The sequence below is a fragment of the Pelmatolapia mariae genome, linkage group LG12, assembly GCF_036321145.2.
Source record: "Pelmatolapia mariae isolate MD_Pm_ZW linkage group LG12, Pm_UMD_F_2, whole genome shotgun sequence".
NCBI lineage: Eukaryota > Metazoa > Chordata > Actinopteri > Cichliformes > Cichlidae > Pelmatolapia > Pelmatolapia mariae.
Window position 1 is genome coordinate 23,695,129 of NC_086237.1, and position 19,194 is coordinate 23,714,322.

The 19,194-nt window shown below is 42.3% G+C and overlaps 1 protein-coding gene across 1 annotated transcript in view; it reads right to left on the bottom strand.

Annotated features, from left to right (window-relative positions):
• ank1a (ankyrin 1, erythrocytic a) overlaps positions 1 to 19,194 on the bottom strand; it is a 91,533-nt gene that overhangs the window by 32,098 nt on the left and 40,241 nt on the right. Inside the window, exons 3-16 of the mRNA XM_063490763.1 lie at positions 6,469 to 6,570; positions 4,050 to 4,148; positions 3,170 to 3,268; positions 2,794 to 2,892; positions 2,425 to 2,610; positions 2,209 to 2,307; positions 2,015 to 2,113; positions 1,810 to 1,908; positions 1,180 to 1,377; positions 977 to 1,075; positions 776 to 874; positions 581 to 679; positions 268 to 465; positions 53 to 151 (exon numbers count right to left, since the gene is read on the bottom strand). Of these exons, the coding sequence (XP_063346833.1) occupies positions 53 to 151; positions 268 to 465; positions 581 to 679; positions 776 to 874; positions 977 to 1,075; positions 1,180 to 1,377; positions 1,810 to 1,908; positions 2,015 to 2,113; positions 2,209 to 2,307; positions 2,425 to 2,610; positions 2,794 to 2,892; positions 3,170 to 3,268; positions 4,050 to 4,148; positions 6,469 to 6,570 (1,674 nt within the window). The remainder of the gene's footprint in view (positions 1 to 52; positions 152 to 267; positions 466 to 580; positions 680 to 775; positions 875 to 976; positions 1,076 to 1,179; positions 1,378 to 1,809; positions 1,909 to 2,014; positions 2,114 to 2,208; positions 2,308 to 2,424; positions 2,611 to 2,793; positions 2,893 to 3,169; positions 3,269 to 4,049; positions 4,149 to 6,468; positions 6,571 to 19,194) is intronic.

Sequence of the window (19,194 nt, forward strand, 5' to 3'; positions counted from 1 at the left end):
GGATTTATTTAGTTCTTCTTCCAAACAGTCAAGCCCATTATGATTTCCTCACTTTTCCGGCAGCATTTGGGTTGGCTCCTCTTTCCAGAAGCAGCTCTGCTACATCCACCTTCCCATACTTGGAGGCCACATGGAGTGGAGTGAAGCCTTTCTGCAGACGCACCAACAGGAAAGTGTGTAAAACATCAGTTAGGGGTTTTTAGCATTTGGGCAGACAGTTTAAAAAAGGCAAATTTCACAGCAGAAGGTTTAGCAGGAAGTCTTTACCTTGGTCATCTTAGTCTGTTGAGCCTCCATGTCCAGGAGGATGCGTACAGTTTGCACATGACCTTCCCGGGCAGCGATATGCAGAGGTGTGTGTCCTGCTGTGGTGGTGGAGTTGGGGTTGGCCTTTTGCTCCAGCAAAAGCTTCACTAGCTCCTTGTGGCCCATCCGAGCTGCACAGTGCAGGGGTGTCTGGTCATCCTGTACAGGAGGGAAATTAGCACGTGGATGCAAAACTCGGTCAGCTTCATCTGCCGGGATTCGTGTATCATATTTATTTACTGGACGTTTATGCTTTGGTGTGTAACATTTCTACCTTGGCCTTGGCGTCCACTGGGGCTCCATTCTGCAATAAAAACTCTGCCACCTCATAGTGTCCTGCCCGGGATGCCATATGGAGAGGTGTTTCCACTTTCTGTTCACACACAAACCAAAGAGTCAAATCAATAATGCTCTCAGGAATATGAATTGGTTATTTGAGTTGGACTTGAAATTTTAGTTAGGTACCCACCACATTAGAAGCACTGGGGGAAGCGCCTTTCTGCAGCAGGATCTTCACAATGTTGAGATGACCCATAAATGATGCTACGTGCAAAGGGGTTAAGCCGGACTATAAAAAAGGGAGCACAGGATTACAAGAATTAGAAATGATCTTGGGGATTTATTAAATCATCTACATAACTTCACATCTATCTATTTGAACTCTTCTTACCTCAGTCACAGCCTCTAATGACGCAGAGTGTTTGAGCAGGAGATCCATCACACGCATGTGGTTCTTTTTACAAGCAATATGCAAAGGGGTAAAGCCGTTCTGTGAAAGCAAACAGTTATCATTACTACGAATGTAAAGAGCAACTTTGACTCGCATGACTTAATAAGCTGATCTGGCCTTATTAGAGTATGTTTGTCACTAACCAGAGCCCGAGAGTTGGGTTTGGCCCCCTTGTCCAGCAGTACTTTGGCCATACGGTGGTGACCGCAGTGTGCCGCCACATGCAGAGGGGTGAGGTGGTCCAGTGTGATGTCATCAATCTCTGCGTTGTACTGTAGAAGCTGTTTGACGCAGTCCATGTGGTCGCCCTGCGCTGCCATGTGGATTGGAGACAGGCCATTCTGCAAAATAAATAAATAGATAGATAAATAAATATGTTGATTCTTTATTATCTCCCATGGCAGGAAGAACATTTTCAGATTAAAAACAGAAAATTAAAAAAAAGCTCCCAGATTTGTACTTATGACCAAACGAAAGAGTGAAATTCAGAAACACTGTAAGTCACGCTGAAGCAACAGCTTCTCAAACCAAAGCAGGTATGTTGGGCACACACGTCCTCTCTCTTCACATTTCATTTACAAATATAAAAAGCAAGACCACAACCATTACCCCACTCAAAATCAATTTAGATAGTATGCCACAGTAAGCCAAAGGATCGAGTCTTTCACAATCAGTTGAAAAGATGACGGTTTTTGAATTCTTTCCTGTCTTACTGTTAAAAATAAAACCTTTAAGAGACTTAAAGAATTTTCATGACACCTGTAGGGGTTTACCTTAGTCTTTGCATTAATGGGGGCTCCATGGTCCAGCAGGATTTCTATAATTCTAACATGACCATTTCTTGCTGCACAGTGCAGAGGAGTCAGCTCATCCTAGAGGGGAGTGATTGTTAGTGATTTAGTTAATGAACCATCTAATTAGGAAAATACAGTCAGAGCTTTGGAAACACTAAAGCTTTGAGATGAGAGCTTTGGAAACCTTGGTCTTGGCATCAATCTGAGCCCCTCTGTCCAGGAGGAGTCGGACCATGATCACGTTACCCCGTCTGGATGCAATGTGCAGAGGAGTGATACCGTTCTGTAGAACAGACACAGATGAGCTTAGACAAAAAACTAAAAGAACAGAGAGCAAGTCATGTGACTGACCTTCACTTACAATTAGTTTTCCCATACCTTTGGGGTGAAGTTGACATTGGCTCCTCTATTGAGCAGCAGTTGAGCTACGTTCAACTTTTCATAGTGCGCAGCAATGTGGAGGGGTGTGAATCCAGTCTGCAGGGACACATAAGGTTAACACGATGCTACTTTCATTCCCTTTGCATTTAAGAAACAAACAGCAAAAACACACCAGTTACAGACATTCCTGTTCCATTCTGTACACACACACACCTTGCTTAGCACATCAGGATTGGGGTCGTTCTGCAGAAGAACTGCGGCTGTGCGTGTATCATCGTTGCGTGCTGCAATGTGCAGCGCAGGGAGGCGGACCTTTCCTTTGGTGCCGTAGTTGATGAGCAGGGCTACAACATTTTCATGCCCCTGCTGAAGAGCCACAGCGAGAGGAGTGAATCCATCCTGCAACACACCGGAGAGAACCAGAAGAGAGGTTGACTCATAGAAGGAAAATGAGAGCGATGTAAGGAGAGAGGCTAATGAGAACAAAAACGGAATGAAAACACAGCGGGTGTGGATCAGCAGAGATAGGACTGAGCAATTTGGGAGATAACTCTTCAAAAATGTCTCTCAGCTTAGTGGTACCTCAGTTGGAACGCTCTGATTGGCTCCGTTCTCCAGAAGAAACTTCACAACCTCTAGATGGTTTTCTTGTGCAGCCATGTAGAGTGGAGTGAAACCCTTCTGTCTCAGAAAGACACAACAGGCACGCACACACCCACAACAGCAGCAGAGCAGACACACAAGCACAGCAACAGAGAGACAGTCACAGATGCACACACAGAGATGTAGACCGAGAGGGAACAGCAACACACAGAAATATTGGAACAGAGACACATGTTAACAGATGGAATTGCAATAGTTACTACAGTGGTTTCACAGTAGAGATCACAATAGTTAGCCTGAAGAGAAGCCTCTGTGGATTCAGTGACGACTGCTTTGAAAGGCAGCTCTGTCTCACCTGCGACTGAGCGTTGACATTGGCCCCATAGTTAACCAGCTCTTGGACCACCTGCTCCTGCCCTGCTAGGGCTGCGATGTGCAGGGCCGTATTCCCTTTCTGGTAAAACACAGAAACATGAGAACACAAGTAAACATTTACATGAAATATTACAGGTGAATTCAAAGTGCAAAGTGTTTTTTTTGTTTGTTTGTTTTTTTGAGAACTGGCAGCATTACAAGGTGTTAAGTTATCTGTATCTGTATTGGTGTTGTTCTTGCATCATCACAATAATGTTGCATCAACATTGCAATTGACCAGTCACGCTGTTGTGATGTCATAGCTTCACAGTGTGGTAAAAAAAAGAAAAGAAAAGAAAAACATTTCTTTAATTTTATAAAATTCTCTTCCAGAACAAATGGTAAGCATTTCAAGTGTTATCTTTATTACTTTGTAGGTTTGCTGTTTACCAAATTTTAGTTACTAAGTTTGGTTTGCTTGTGATAGTATTTCATAGCATTAACTAACTTCTTGGCTAATGCTAACTAAACTAATCAGACAGCGTTATTGGTTGGTTGCAGTGTTGATCCTGGGCCAACGTTATGATGATGATGCAGGAACAACACAAACGCATGTATGTCAGCTTGTGCTCATTACGACTATAAAAGATCAGACATTAAAACATTTTTTGACAGGAGCAGCACGTTCCTGCAGTCCTAGCTGGTTCATCGTCAACCTCACAGCAGCAAAATGACTCAAGGAAGAGGGAAGGAAAATCTTCTTATCTCAAAACATTAGGCATGTTTCCAAGAAATGTATCTGATATTGAAGCATCTATGATTTTTTTCTTTTTTCCCACAGGTGATTTTTGAGGGGTTAAGATTGCAACTCTTATTTTTACCTTCGTGGTGGTTTCCAGTACAATCCCATTATGGAGTAGCTCCAGCACCATTTTGACGTGGCCTTCTTTTGAGGCCAGATGAAGCCCATTGAGCCCATTCTGAATGAAAGGGAGAAAAGAGTAGACCTCACACTGAAGGGTCCTACACACACTAAGAGCAGTTTCCTCTAATGGAAAAAAAATAAACCAAACAGACAGTATATATATATACACACAAACACTTGAAGACCATGCCAACTGACACTGTTATCACAGTGACTGAATCACTCACAAACCATAGCATGCACATACTTACACTGGACACCATGCATGCGGTACTCTCAGAATCAGAGTGGCCATTAGCAAAAACACTGTCTACAGGGATGAAAATCAAGATGAAAAATCTTTCATTTGATTAATGATCATGAAAGGAGGAGGAGGGGGGTGACGGGAGGGAGATGGCAGGCCGCTGGTCTCGTGGCCGGGAAGAATACGAGCCGTGTGGGATAGGTCTGACCTCACACAGCCTTCCTTCAGCCGCACAGGACATGTGAGGTTGGACCTTTCCCACACCACTGATATTATTCCTCTGAGTGGAGAGACCACAGCACACCATCACTCTACTGCAGACAAAGGAGGGAGGGAAGAAAAGGGGGGAGGTAGGTAAAAAAGGTAAAAAAAAAATCAAGACAAAAAGGAGGCGAGTTAGAAAACAGTAGATAAACAGGCAAAGAGAGATGGTAGTGGAGGATCAGTTAGACTGAGAGGGACAGGGAGGGAAGAAAATATAGTGAGGGAGGGGCTGGAGTGAGGCAGCGTGCTGGCGAGTGAGCCATGGCAGAGGTATCCACACAAAGAAGGAACAGTTAAGCCTCCACCTGGCCAAACTCCCACCATACTGACTCAAACTGTCACACAACCACTGAGGTTTAAGGGACAATCTACAGCTTTTGCCAGATAGCCTGTCGCTCTGTGCATGTTCCAGCAATGACAGCAATGGCAATACACATAATAATAATAATAGCTTACATTTGGTCAAAGCTATTGGTGTAAGCCATGTGCAGTAAAAGACTAGGTTTGCTTGGTTTTTATCCAAAAAAACAATGTAAAATGGTTTAAAATAAGACACAAAGCAGACACCAGTTTTTCCAAAATGTCATGAATAAATTCCACATTTAGGGACCGTAACTGTAAGTGAAACAGGAATGCTGTAGATTATCTCTGTAGGTCAAAAACATTTAATGCCAAACAGTAAAAAGACAACACAACTTCATGTTGAGTATCTACAACACAATGAAATGAAAGTGTGTCATTCAGGAAAACACATCTACCAAGGTATCGTAGTTTTTCTGCATGTACATAGTCACATTTTTAATCAGTGGGGTTTATCCCTTTGTCATTGTAGAGCAGTTTTCCAGTAATGATCGGGACAGTGCCATTTTATACAAATAAACCTGTCATTATGTGGGGTCCGTTGCGGTGATGGTGAATAGGGCTCACAGAAATCCTGACAGAAGCATTACCGCCAAATAATTAGAAAGTGCTGAGGGCACCATACAGTAAGCGAATGGAAGGGAAACCATGACTAAGTTAGATTAATGAGCCATAGTGTTCTCTCGTGCGCACATACAGGTTTTGGCCAAGTTTCTGTAGCCTGAGGGCCTCACTCCTAGCCCACTAACACTATCTCTTCCTGGACGCTGTCAGCATAAAGGAAGATGGAAATGGGGCGAAGGAAAAGCCCCTGCCCCATTTATTACCTCCTCTGGAGACCCTTTAAAACCCGACCTGTCACCTTCAGCCACTGATTAACAGTCTAACCGAACGTACACATACAGTGCACTGGATGGCACACAAATTTAGTAGTCAGTTTGGAGACTTCATGCACACTGAACATAACACACATATGCAGTAAACGTTGGTAACACAGAGAAAATCTGAGGAGAACATAATTGGGTTAGGGATTTTATTTTAAATGGCGCCACGTACTTGTTGTATCTATCCCACTGTAACCTATAGGAGAAACTTAAAAGTACTGCAGGTACTACTCAGTGCAGAGCTACAAAAATACCTAATTTTATTTCATTTTTGGAGACACTGCTACTACACCATCCATTCACACTTTTTTATAAAGTGAGCAGTCCACCAATATCCTAAAAATGTAATTTAATGAGTTAGAAAGCAGATAGTGAGCCAGAAGACTAAAACCCTGGCAGGATTTGACTGTGGGCAAATGAAAAGTAATAAATAAAGTTCGGTTTCTACTTTTGCTGTGCACTACAGCACAATACGTTTAAAGACCAGGTTTGCTGATAAGCAAAATTACATAACGTGAATTAAGAGCCAAGAAAACCACGTGCAGTCTGAATAAAAGTGACTGGCTGGTAGTTAGATATGCACGCCAGCCTAGATATTTAATCTGGTGAATGAGCTCTCTCACCTGATTGGCTGTATTTATATCAATGCCATTTTTGATGTGTTCCAAGGCCTTGTCCAGGTTGCCAGAACGGGCTGCTCGGAGAAAACTGTTGCCAGCATCTGCCTGCAACAGAAACAGGGAGAGAAGAGGAAAGAGGGGGATAAAGGGGTACAAGAGAAAGTGAGAGACGCATAAAAGTAGAGGACAAGAGAGGGAAAATGGAGAGAGAGAGAAACAGTGTTCGGTTATTTTTTGGGAAAAATGCGTTTTAAGGACTGAGAGCGATAGCACGATGGCAGTCGTCCATCAGTTTTCCTCTCATTTCACTCCTCCCTTGGGTATTTTGGACAGTGCAGTTTGAAAATCTACATCTTGACCTTTAAATGGGCGTGTTAGAGGGTTTGTTGGGTATGTAGGCAAATGTATTAGAAAATATTGTCCACAAGTCTTTCTTTCACTCAGGTGATAAGGCAAGTGTGATAACACCAGTAGTCTGTGGTGTATATGTGATGCCAGCAGATTGTTGGCTCTCTGTTTGGAGTCTGTGTGTGTGTGTGTGTGTGTGTGTGTGTGTGTGTGTGTATGTGTGTGTGTGTGTGTGTGTGTGTGTGTGTGTGTGTGTGTGTGTGTGTGTGTGTGAATGAAAGAGACAAAGGTAAAAGGAGAAAGGACAGAGAGAGAAGAGAGTGTGTGAGGCTTTGGTGAGTTCTGGCTCACAGGCCGGCACATGGCACGTTCTCTGTTTTTGTCTGTGTTATTTTTTTCTGTGTCTGAGGGCTTCATGCCTCTTCCAGGCAGGAAGGCAGGCAGGGGTGCCGCTGAAACAGGATCACTCATGTGGCACGGGGGGGAAGCAAGGGAGAGGAACAGAAGCAGGAGCATGAGCGACCGAGGGAGAACCACAGGGAGAAAGTCGACTGCAGCAAAGCCCCACACCTTTTTATTTTATTTACATAATCTCCTCTCTTGGCTATCCCTTCCCTACATCCTCTTCCCATCTGAATGGACATCTCAACATGCTGGTCAAGAAGAATAAACAGCCGTTCACTGTATGCATTTGCATAAACACAAATAATAAAGTTATTGACTGTACAAATCCCTCGTTTTTTGTTCCAAAAGAAAAACACCAAATGCTGCTGCGCACTACAAAAGATGGTTTCCTCAGTGCTTTATGCTGTGTTGACTATTGTAGTGACAGGGTTGTTGGTCCTCTTTTGACAGAGAGAGAGCAGGCCGGGGTATAAAAGAGAAAGGATCCACATGCCTGAAGTAGAGGCATAGCAACAAATGACACCACACACCCTCAGCATGACACCAATGGCACAGCGCTGCGCAAAGAGAGAGGTCACTTTAAAACAAAAAAGAAAAAAGAGGAGAAACGACAATGGAAGGGAAACAGAAAACCTTAAAAGGAAAAGCCGCTTCCAGCTGACTGTGGCAGCAAAACAACAGTCCCGAGTATCAGAGATGAAATCTACTCAGTGGCAAAGTTTCCACTTATCAGATGAACCTCGTGCAGCAAGCAGCACCCTGAGTGTGAAGTATTAAATACTGGGCTTCTGAGTACACCCACTCCTCCAGAGCCATTTGCTCTGGAGTTGCAGTACAACTTCTCTGAGTCATATACATGTGTGTTTTAAAAGGGAAAGTGCCAGTTAGATAGTCCCACAATAAAAGAAAACAAATCATGGATGTACCGGAAAGCAAACTGACTTATAAATACATGATATGATATCTAGATCTTACTTCATGGCAGTTATATTTACAGAAAAAATATCAAAAAGACATCAAAAAGCAATAAAGATAAACATAATACACTTATATTTAGGAATTAATGATTAGTTATAGGTGACTGTTTTAATACTCACAGATCCTAAGTTAACTTGGTTCACCATCTTCCTGCTGAGTTACTCCAAGACTTTCTCATCCTCTTTCACTTTGAAGAAGATAACAACCCACAAACCCCCTCCCTCTACACAGCTGCGATCAGACTGACCTCCACACACAAACACCTGTCACTGGAGTTCTGATCACCACACTCTAAACACGCATGCATACCTCCCTTTATTCATTTCATTAATGTAATTTAAATAGAGGTTGTAGGTTTAATAATTGCCCATATCTCATTTAGTTAAGCTTGCGCATGTCATCTATGCAACAGCTAAATATAAATATCAGACTGCACAAAATATACATAATGTAACAGAGTGCATGTGAGGTTTCTGTTGCATGCGAGGTTTGCAGACTCTACCATGGTGACACACAGAGACACTCTCATCAAAGTAAAGGCAAATACAGCTGATGCAAACACACACCCAACACAATATACATGGTCTCACAGCAAATGGTGGCATGGTAACACCATAGTGACCCCAGCTGAGGCCCCTCTACAGTTGTCCAACCCATCTTGGACTCAGACCACTGCCACCCACCCCATTGCTTCTCTTTAAGGTGAGGCTTTCCTAGTCCTGCAGGCTCATATGTGTCTGTATGTTTCTCTAACTATCTGCTTGCGTCAAGAAGTGAGTGTGTGGTGCGCTAAGATAAAGATGCAGGGTAACCGCACCCATCTGCCAAACTCAGAGACAAGCAGGTACAGAGCTCATACACAGAGCAGAGAAAACACACGCAGTCTAAAAACTGCTGTGTGGTTTTTCTCGTGTTGCACTCTGCTGGATCGTGTTACGAGTTAGATGAATGAATCCCTCCACGATTATTCCCAAAGAGAATGGACAAGCTTACGACTCCCGGGCTGCGCCGAAATGAGCAGACACATTAATCATACTGCTTGAAGCAAACGACGCAGACAATAACCTGCTCAGAAGCTCCACGGTTAACATTAGCAGTATCAACGCACAGTGTCATGCAGTGTGCATGCAGCTGTCCTCGGGCTGAGACAGTGCAAGGCGCATTATAATGAAGCTCAAAATTACCAAGTAAAATTATTCCCCTATCATCACTCATCACAGAAAATCCTCTTCCCTGAGCTCCCCTACTCGCCCCGCCCTTATCTCGGCTTTTCTTTCCTGTTGCTTTCTTTCCCTCCTCTACCCCCTGCTCCTTACCCGTCTATCCCCCCCACCTTCGCTTGCCTCCTCTGCTGGTTTTGCAGCAGACAGGATGACATCATCCCCTCGCCAGTGGACTGCAGTGTTCAAAGACTCAAAGTGTGCATATGTGCTTGTATGCACGTGTCAGATATTAATTTCCTATCCCATCGACTGAGGCCCTAAAACTCACCTGAACATTCACTATTTTATTTTTGCAGCAATTTCACATTAAAGGGTTTTTATGACAAGTCTGGATGAAATCAGACTGAATGGGGAAGTAAAAACAATGCAAGGCATGAATGGGAAGTCTGCCTGCTGGAGAGTACCAGATACTTCTAATAGAAATCTAACAGCATAATTCAGGAAAACAGCCATTCATCTACAATAAATCTGTAAACTATTCAGCTGTTAGCTCTTTGCAGTTTCTGTATTAAATCAGTTTTTGTTACTAAAAAAGACACACTGAAGCCATCCTGTCTTAATCATTCGATTGCTAAATTCATTATACTTTGGTAGAGCAAGTAGAAAACATTGGTACTCGGCATCCTCTTTGTTTGTGACCCCTTAAAGGTTAGTCTGTATCTGCCAAAAACGTTTATTGCACCCTTTTTTCTTTTTGATGCCTTTAGTGATGGATCTTATTTATTTTAGGAATCACTGATTCTAGACTGGTTAGCCCGAGTCTGGCCTAGTCTCAATGCTGCGCAAAAAAACGAAAGAACTCAAAATATTTTACGAGTACAATCAACAGACAAATCCTGAATCTCTTCCATGGGATGTCAACAAAATAATCAGACATAACCAGTTCCAGAAAATCTCAATATTTCTATCAAAATTAGCACAAAATTTACAAAACAGACACAATCCCCTTCCTCTCAAACACGCTAACACACGCATACACACACTTACACACAGGTATGCAAACAGCACAGTATGAATCTGCAGGCACAGCACCAGGTGCAAATCATAAATATTTTAAGTGCCACCACAGCTATTTGTGCTACCAGCAGAAAGGTGAAAATAAGGTGCCTGCGTATGTTCAGTGTGTCACAAGTACTGCTTTACTTGCAATAATAATTTCCTGAACTTTAAACAACGTGAACTGTGTAAGCACACCAAACTCTAGATGATGTCTAGTGTTTTTCCCTTCCTAACCTCAGTGTCTCGATGTGTTTGGGCTAACACTGAATTCTGGGAGTTTCTGTACATTTTCGGGGGACACTGAAAAACAGATATGGAAATTCAAAGCAAAATGCTTAAACAGCGATTTCAACACTATTTTCTGCTGACTTGCATTTGCTCAGAAAATCAATTTTTTTTCCCTCTGTCCCTTTTTCTGTGCTCTCCCTCTTTGCCTTTAGATCTCAGGCTGCCTGGAGTGCTTGAGCAGGCAGCAGGTTGTTTCTGTCTGAAGAGATGTAGCAAGTGCAGAGTCTGTCAGATGGAGACCCTCAGGACTGCTGGGTTCTGGACACATTAACAGGAAACGAATGAGAGGGGCACAACTGGGATGAAGCTGTTACATTCCCCAACTCAGCTCTGTCTGTCTGCATGTAAATGTGCCCCCCTGTCCAATCATTTGTCTCTCTGCGGATATTCCTTGTATGTGACAAAGCGTATTGTCCCATTTTTACTATTTACTTTCTCACACTCCGAGCCCCCCCTCCCACTCCACAGCCCACTGTTTGTCCCTGCCAAACTCGATGATTGTCTCTTTATATTTGGGCCTGCTGAAGCCTCTGCATTTGTAGATGAGATTGTCATGGTTATTATTGCCATGGTTATTGTGATGTTTTTGACAGAGGACAAAGGGCGTGAAAGCCATAGGATGACAATAGGTTTTGCAACTGATTGCAAACACACACTCACACACATACATTATATATATATATATATATATATAGACACATATAGGTATTGAATGATATTGGATGATCTGAAGTCTACTTCAGTTTTTTTTTTTAATCTACCACTATAGAACTGACTTTGTATAAATCTTTGTTGTACACTGAGTATTGCTTCAGTATTGCAGCTTAATCAATAGCTACAGAAACCCAGTAAACCTCATGTTGTAGGTTTTTTGTTTTGTTTTTTTGCTGGGCTTTTACACTTTTTCCATTACATTTACATTAAAACTCCAATTTTTTTTTAACTGGAAACATTGTACTTTTCTCTCTTGACCACATTTATATGACTGTAATAGTAACTACTGCCTTTTCCCTGAATTTACCTATAAAATGTGCAATAATTTTATATGGACGTCATGTTTTTCTCATAAATTAAACACACATTTTTAACATCTTAACCAGCTGCAGCATTAAAATGCTTCCTAGATGTTAAAAGTAGCAGTTAGAGATAGCAAGAAAGGGGTCTTCTTCATAATTAATTTTTTAAAATATAGAGTACTTTTAGCTAAGTAAAATATCAAACTTGTAAGTAAACATAGCCTTACCCCTAATGTTATATTATATTATATTATATTATATTATATTATATTATATTATATTATATTATATTATAAAGGAAAATAAAGTGACTTTTGGAATATAATCAAACAGTTTTCTAACTAAAACACGTCAGTTAAAATTCATCTATATTTGCTCCCTTATTGCCAAGACTCCACAAATTTCATATTCAGATCAGGGTTTCTTTTCATCATTGATGAAGACTTGGATCTCAGAGAGGATAAAAGCCCAACTTTACTTTATATATTTATCCTTTATTAGTTACTTAGCAATTCACTTTGGAAGGTATAATTGTGCAGACACTAATAGAAGTGAAAAAAACCCTCCAGACAGTGGATGGTTCTGAGAAGTTTAAACTTCACTGACTGCATGGTGACTATATATGTAGTTCATCCTCACGCCAATAAACTACACATAGAAGCTGCATCGTCAAGAGTAAACTCTTACAATCACTTCTTCTTTTACCACAGATAAACTCCAGGAGACACAAAATAAGCACACAAACTCGAGTAGTAAGGCCTTGTGAGTCTGTGCCCTGTGTTTCCATTACCTGCACTGGGTGAGCACATGAAAGCCACACTTAAAGCTCTCATTAACTGACCCTCTAATCAGTTTTACTGACCTCTGGTTTACTTACCGCAGCTAATCCTGGTACAATCTGAACATCAAACAGACAAATTAAGTCAAAAACAAGATTAAGGTTGGAAACAGAACATGATACACACCCACACGTATACGCACTTGCACTAATCTTGGGTGCACATGCATGACAATTCTCAAAGATACTCCCAAGCAACCAAACTCACTCCCACGTCTAAATAGGCTGTTTTTCTAGCACTCAATCACCTCTATAGATGTTTGATTAAAACCGCATGAAGCTGGTGTGTAGTCCATAAAGAACAGATCAGATTCTCAATGAGCAGAATCAATGTTTACTCCTCCAGGACTTGTGTTACTTTTTCTCTTCTTAAAAACAAGGCCCTGTTCAGGACTGAAAAGCAGAGGCAGTGAAAGCAGCGCTGAAGACAACGCTCCCAAACAGTTAATGTGGACAGACAGAGAATAAGAATGGCACTTTGCAAACAGACAGCCAACAGAAAGAGCCGTGTGCTGCATAAAATGAGCTGAAACAAATACCAATACATCAATATTCATGTGTGAGATGAAAGAAATATGAAAGAAAAGGATTTAAAACAGGGAGCAAAGCCAGCGAGAAAAAGGTACTGGACCATCACAGTGTGATGTAGAAAGGTTAAGACAGGGAACGCTGGCAGGTGCATTACAGCTGAGAAAATGCAATGATTTTATAGTAGAGCAAAATGCTATTAAAAAAAGACAGCAGAATGAGTATTAGAGAGACATACAGTTGGAGACAAGTCATATGAAGAGACAGGAATAGTTACAGGACAAGAGATACAGTACGAGTGCAGCAAGAAGAAGGTGAGACAGAGAACAGCAGAGTCTGTGTACTCACTCCAAAAGTGACGCTCTTGACTGGCATGCCTGTTGGCCCTCCACTCTCTCTTTCTTACGTTTTCTGTTTCTCTCAAACACACAGCTGTCTTTTCTGTTGCCCCCTGCAAGTGCTGCGGTACAGGGCACGTAGACCCCCATCCAACGTAAACACGAAATCCACTTACACACACACACATATACACACGCCCAGACACGCACACTTGAGTAAGCATGGTGGGTGGAGAGATTGGGTAGGGTGGGGGTTGAGGGGATGGGGGGCCCAGGGGTTTATCTCTGGAGGAATGCTGCCTGTATCTAAGGACACACATTTCACACGCAGCCGAAAACAAATGGGCACCCCCCACACTCTGCCCGTGGATTTCCTGCCTCCATCCGTGTTCCTTCTCGGCTCCATTTCCACTCATATTTTTGAACTATCCTTACTTTTCTCATGTACCCCACCCGTTTCATGCCCTTTTACTGTCTTCCATCACACTCTGCTCTGCTGTCCACCTCTTCTGTCCCCTCCACCTTTCACATTTGTTGCACCCCGACACTCTGTGTCACCCCAACTTTATCCCTCCTTTCTCCTGTCCCTGCTTGCCCGCATGTCACGCCCATCGCTGTGTCTCCTGTATGTTTTGTGACAGCCAGACAATCAATTTTTTTCACAGACCAGGCAGAATACCAGAATAGTGCAGAGTTACTGTGGCGAATGGGTGTGTTTTTCGGAGTGGGTCCGTTTCAGTCTGCGAGGTGACTTACAGTGACAAAGCGCCCGGTGGGGGGGTTGCTGCCACCGCCCAGTGACAATGGGGCCAGACACATGGGGTGGAGGGGTGGGGGGGAGCACGGAGGGGCCAGGCTCTCAAAAGGCCCTGCCTCTTTTAATAAAGCGTCCGTCATTCCTCGCTTGAAAGGACCTCCTTTTCTCTCCCTCTCCCCTCCTCTCTCCCTCTCCTGGCTAAATGCTGGGAAAAGCACATCGCTGCCAAAACCATGCAGAGAGATAAATGCTAGTAGGAGAGATGAAGGAGGGGGCATGGCAGAAAGGAGGCTATACACTACTCAGTACCACTGGACCGTGACCTGGGCAAAAACATCACGTGGGACGTCTGTGCTGTCCACAGAATTGAGTTTGGACAGTGACGAGAGCTCCAGTGAAAAAGAGTGTTGAGGCAGTGGACAACGAGTACTAATGCCCATGAAGACATGACAAATTATCCCATGCTTCTCCAAGAAAAGGGACTGCAACTCTAACATCAGCGTACTCTTGCCAAGCCAGCAGAGAGTAACGCAAATTATATGAGGGGAAGAATGATAACCTCTCAGATCCTTGTTGATAAGACTTTTGTTTTTCAAAGGTGTGGCAGAATTAAGTGAGTGATGAAACCCACCTGAGTTTTTCTCAGCAGGTGCAGTCAGCTTAAAAGTGTCATTGTTACTCCTACTGTTACAAAGTTTGGTTGGGCATGACACAGTAAGACAATCAAATAGTCAATAGTATATCAGGTATTATAGTAGGATTTTTGATTATGGTGCTTTGCAGGCTTTCCTGCAAGACTTTTCTTCCTTTTTAAGTCAATTGTGTGACAGATGTTGTGGGTCAGAACTCACTTGTTCTGATTACTAACCATACAGCTTAAATCTTTGATAGCGTCCCTGCAATTAAGAGCACTCTTGCAGGTGGCCTCATAGCGAACTAGTGGCCGACCAACTTTTCTTGTCCCTTCAGCCAGCTGCCCATTTATCAGGGTTTGATTGGCCAGTCATCATCCATGCGGCAAACATGGCCCATCCAATATAGGTGATTTCCAAACAATTTGATCTTTATGTCCTCTACGCTGGCATTTTCTAGGACTTCCTTATTTTAGACAAAATGATCCCATTTGATTCGTCACATAGACCTCAACCTTTAAAAGCTAATAACGCATGAAAGATTCAACAAGGATAAATATATGTAAAGCATTGCTGTGCTTTATTTCTAATGCAGATGAGAGTTTTTAAAGCTGTGTTATTGATCATTTAGTCCCCATCTCCCCATCTAGGCTGTGACTCTTACACCCTTGCACAAAGATGTATTCTTATTTATTTTCTTAAAGAGTCAGAGAGAGTGATTTCAGGTCATTATCGAGCTCAGGCCACACTGCTGTTTTGTAACAGGGTTGATTTAAGTTGGAGACAGACATGCCCTCTGCACCCTGTGTCACGCTCCTCTTGTTTGCAGGATAAAGGGTTGCGACTGTCCACGTGTGGTGCTTGTGGTGGTTTATTGCCCGCGTCCTGATGCTTCAGAGAACAGTGATCAGAGAGAAAAAAAAACTGTAAGGAAAAAAAAAAATCACCTGTCACACACTGTAGTCTGTACCTATTCTCACTATTTCACACCACAGACCTAAAGTTAGCATTTTAGGATCAAACATATGAAGTAGCAATAGCAGTAGGAACTATACTGGTGGAAACCGGAGAGGATTCATTTGGAAAAAAAGGAAAAAAAAATCTTTAAGTAAAAATAATAAAATGCATTCTCTGAAGGGCAACATTTTCAAAGCAGAAAACAAGTGCATTATCAGTCATAATGAAAAACTCTATACCATATTCTCTTTGAATTCCAACGTAATGCTATTTCTATGTAAGGTTGCACAGCTTCAGAATGCTGTAATGCCCCTCTAGTGGCAGCACAATGCTCTGCAGCTTTGGTCAGTAGCAGCTTCATATCAGGGATGGGGTGGGTTGGGCTGATACTGCAGCCTTGGCAAAAACCTTACAGTCTCTCTCGCTCACACGCACACCCACAAGTACACACACAAAACACACACATTCAGTGGCTTATCCTGTACTTCAGCACCTCCACACATTAAGCTTGCCTGGCTTCTGAATTGAGAAAAGAGCTATTTAATTCAGCATAGGTAGCTCACGCTCATATACATACATAGTCAGGCATACGGTCACCTGAACAAACGCACATGCACCTCAATGTGACAAAGCCAGACTGACCTGTGGAAGACAAAAAACAGTAAGTTAGAAATACTCGAGGAAGGATAGCAGAAAAGATGAAAGCAATAGAGAAGAATGACAGCCGCAATATGTCAGCACAGGACCGGGCTCCTATTAATCTTCATAAGTGGACAAGTAGAGTCGGGGAAATACAGAGGGAGGATGTGCACGAGGCGAGAGAAAGAGAATCACTGTGGAGAGAATATGTCTTCACAACTCTCCATGTCTCCCTCTCTTGTTTTGTATGTACGCAGTGCCGGAGCTCTTGCTGAGAAAATAAAGCATCTTGACCATCACTCACTACTGGGTTTGAGTCAGCCTCAGACAGAATCCGAGCAGCCAGACCATAATTCAATCAGTCTGATTAATAGACATCGAGGTGAAGTGGCCTGAGTTTTTAGACTCTATTCAGAACTAATATACTGTCCTGAAACTACAAGATACAAACCCCACCAGGACGACGAGTTCACCTGCCAATGCTGATTTAACTCAATTTAAGTTGGGCATAATGCAATAAGATTGTAAGACCCTGAAGAATATAAACTCCATTGTTCCTCTGAGAAAGAGAAGCAGAGCAAGAAGTAAAACACTGCATAACATTTTATTGTTACTTAGCTTTTGTCTTTAATGTCTAATTATTTTAGAACTTTCTTGATGAAGGTTACAATGTGTCAATAAGAGTTTCATTTTTCTTTTATGTAGGCAAACTAAACTAAAGCCATTTTTAAAATAATAAAAAGAATAATAAGAGGTCAATTTCTTGTTATTAATCAGCTAACTCATACAAAGACATAAATACCGTTCAAGTTCAAGTCAGCAGGTTACTTTTCAGAAATTTATCTTTAACAAACTTTGTATATTGTTTATGTGGTAACTGCATAGTTACTACACTGTTGTGACAGCTACCTAGCTAGATTGTTACTGCATTATCTTCTTCTGTTTTCCATTTCATTTCCTGGTATGTCAGATGGTTACATAACAAAAGGACCAAATTCAGCAAAATGAGTTCAGTTAATGTATGACTGAAAAAAAGTAGAATTACAAAATAATTTATTAATACACTTTAAACAGGATTGTATGCAAATGGAGGCACACAGTGACTGCCCGTGTCTTTCTGCACTGGGGTATGTTTTAAACCGGTCTAGGTCTTGTAGCATGTCATTAACATTTGTACAGGGACAGTGACATTTCCAAACATTCGTTTTCGGTTTGCCTTGCACCATCAGTCCCATTCCTCACCCCAGAGAGAGGAAGCAGCAAAGAATCCAAAGATGAAAGAGGAGATGGGTGGAAAGAGCAAGAGGTGCGCAACAAAGCGGAAACAAAGGGGTCCGGTGATAAATAAACACGCCTTGGGAGCGTCAGTGAGTCTGTGCTGCAGTGGATTTGTGCGCAACATCTTCATTTGTTGCACAGTCTTGTTGACAGTATGACAGCATAATCTGCATTGCTTTGCTGAGTCAGACACCCACAACTCTATATGCATAAACTTCCTGTCATTATGTTATTGACACTAAACTGGTGGAGCGACTGCCAACAGCAGTAAACGACCCATTCATACCCAAATGCACAGGCTGCTCTTGATTAAAAAATGAATACATATTTGATGTGTGTATCATGTCGTTTTCCACTTCAGCATTTAATATTTTGCCTCAGGGGACAGATGTTGCAATTAAGGGAGACGCTCTTATCAATCAGTGCAAGTGGAGTCCAAAGAAGTCTTTTAAAGCTGGAGTCAATCACTCAGCTGCCTTTAGCGCTGCCTTACATCTACAGATCCAAACACTCACACACTCATAGAAATACCTGCATTAATTAACACCACACACACACACACACACACACACTACACACACTTTCACCCACAGTGCATTACATGCAGGTGCATAACACACACCCTTTTCATTCAGGACACACACATATCCCAATCAACCACAACATTAAAACCACCACCTGCCTAATATTGTGTCAGCCCCCATCATACTGCCAAAACGGGTCCACAGGACCTCTGGGGGTGTCTGCTGTGCCAGGCACTGAGATGTTGGCAGCTGATCATTTGGATCCTGTGGGTTATGGGTTGTGGCCTTTTTGTATTGGGCTTGTTCTGACGTTCCTGGGGTTAATTAGTTGGATTAGGATCTTGGAAGCTTGAAGCTAGGTCAATACTTGGGGTTCTCGGTCCTAACTTTAATTCCTGTTCATTTTTAGGCTGCGGCAGAGGTCAGCGTTCTGCTGGGAAATGCTGCTGCCATTGCCATACGGGCTCTGCTTGGTACAAGTGGACAGTTGGTGGCATATATTTAAGTAAGATCTGCATAAAAGCAAAAGGAGACATATTTTCCCGAAACTGAAGTATTGATATTCCTTTCTCCTGTCAGTAGCTTTAATGTTGTGGTTGAGGGGTGTATGTAGCTCACAGCAACCTTCCATAATGCAAACATTCAATTCGGGCAGCGGTATACTCAAACTGAACAATGTCGTGCAACGTATCATCAAACAATGTTTGTAGGGAAGTTTAGATGTTTATATATTTTCTTACAACAGTTGGGGGTGTTGAGAGATGCTGGTAATTAAAGTAGGGTGAGTACATTTAAACCTGGATGTACAATCAAATGTGGCAGATATGCAGCTCTATCCAAACCATTAGGGGCCCAAGGCAGACACAAATTTCCATCAAGCTCCTTTTGCCTTTTTCTGAAGAACCAGGTTGAGGTGGCCATAAACATCAGAAATTAGTCAGAAATCAGAAACACAAGCTGATTACAAACCATGTGACAGGT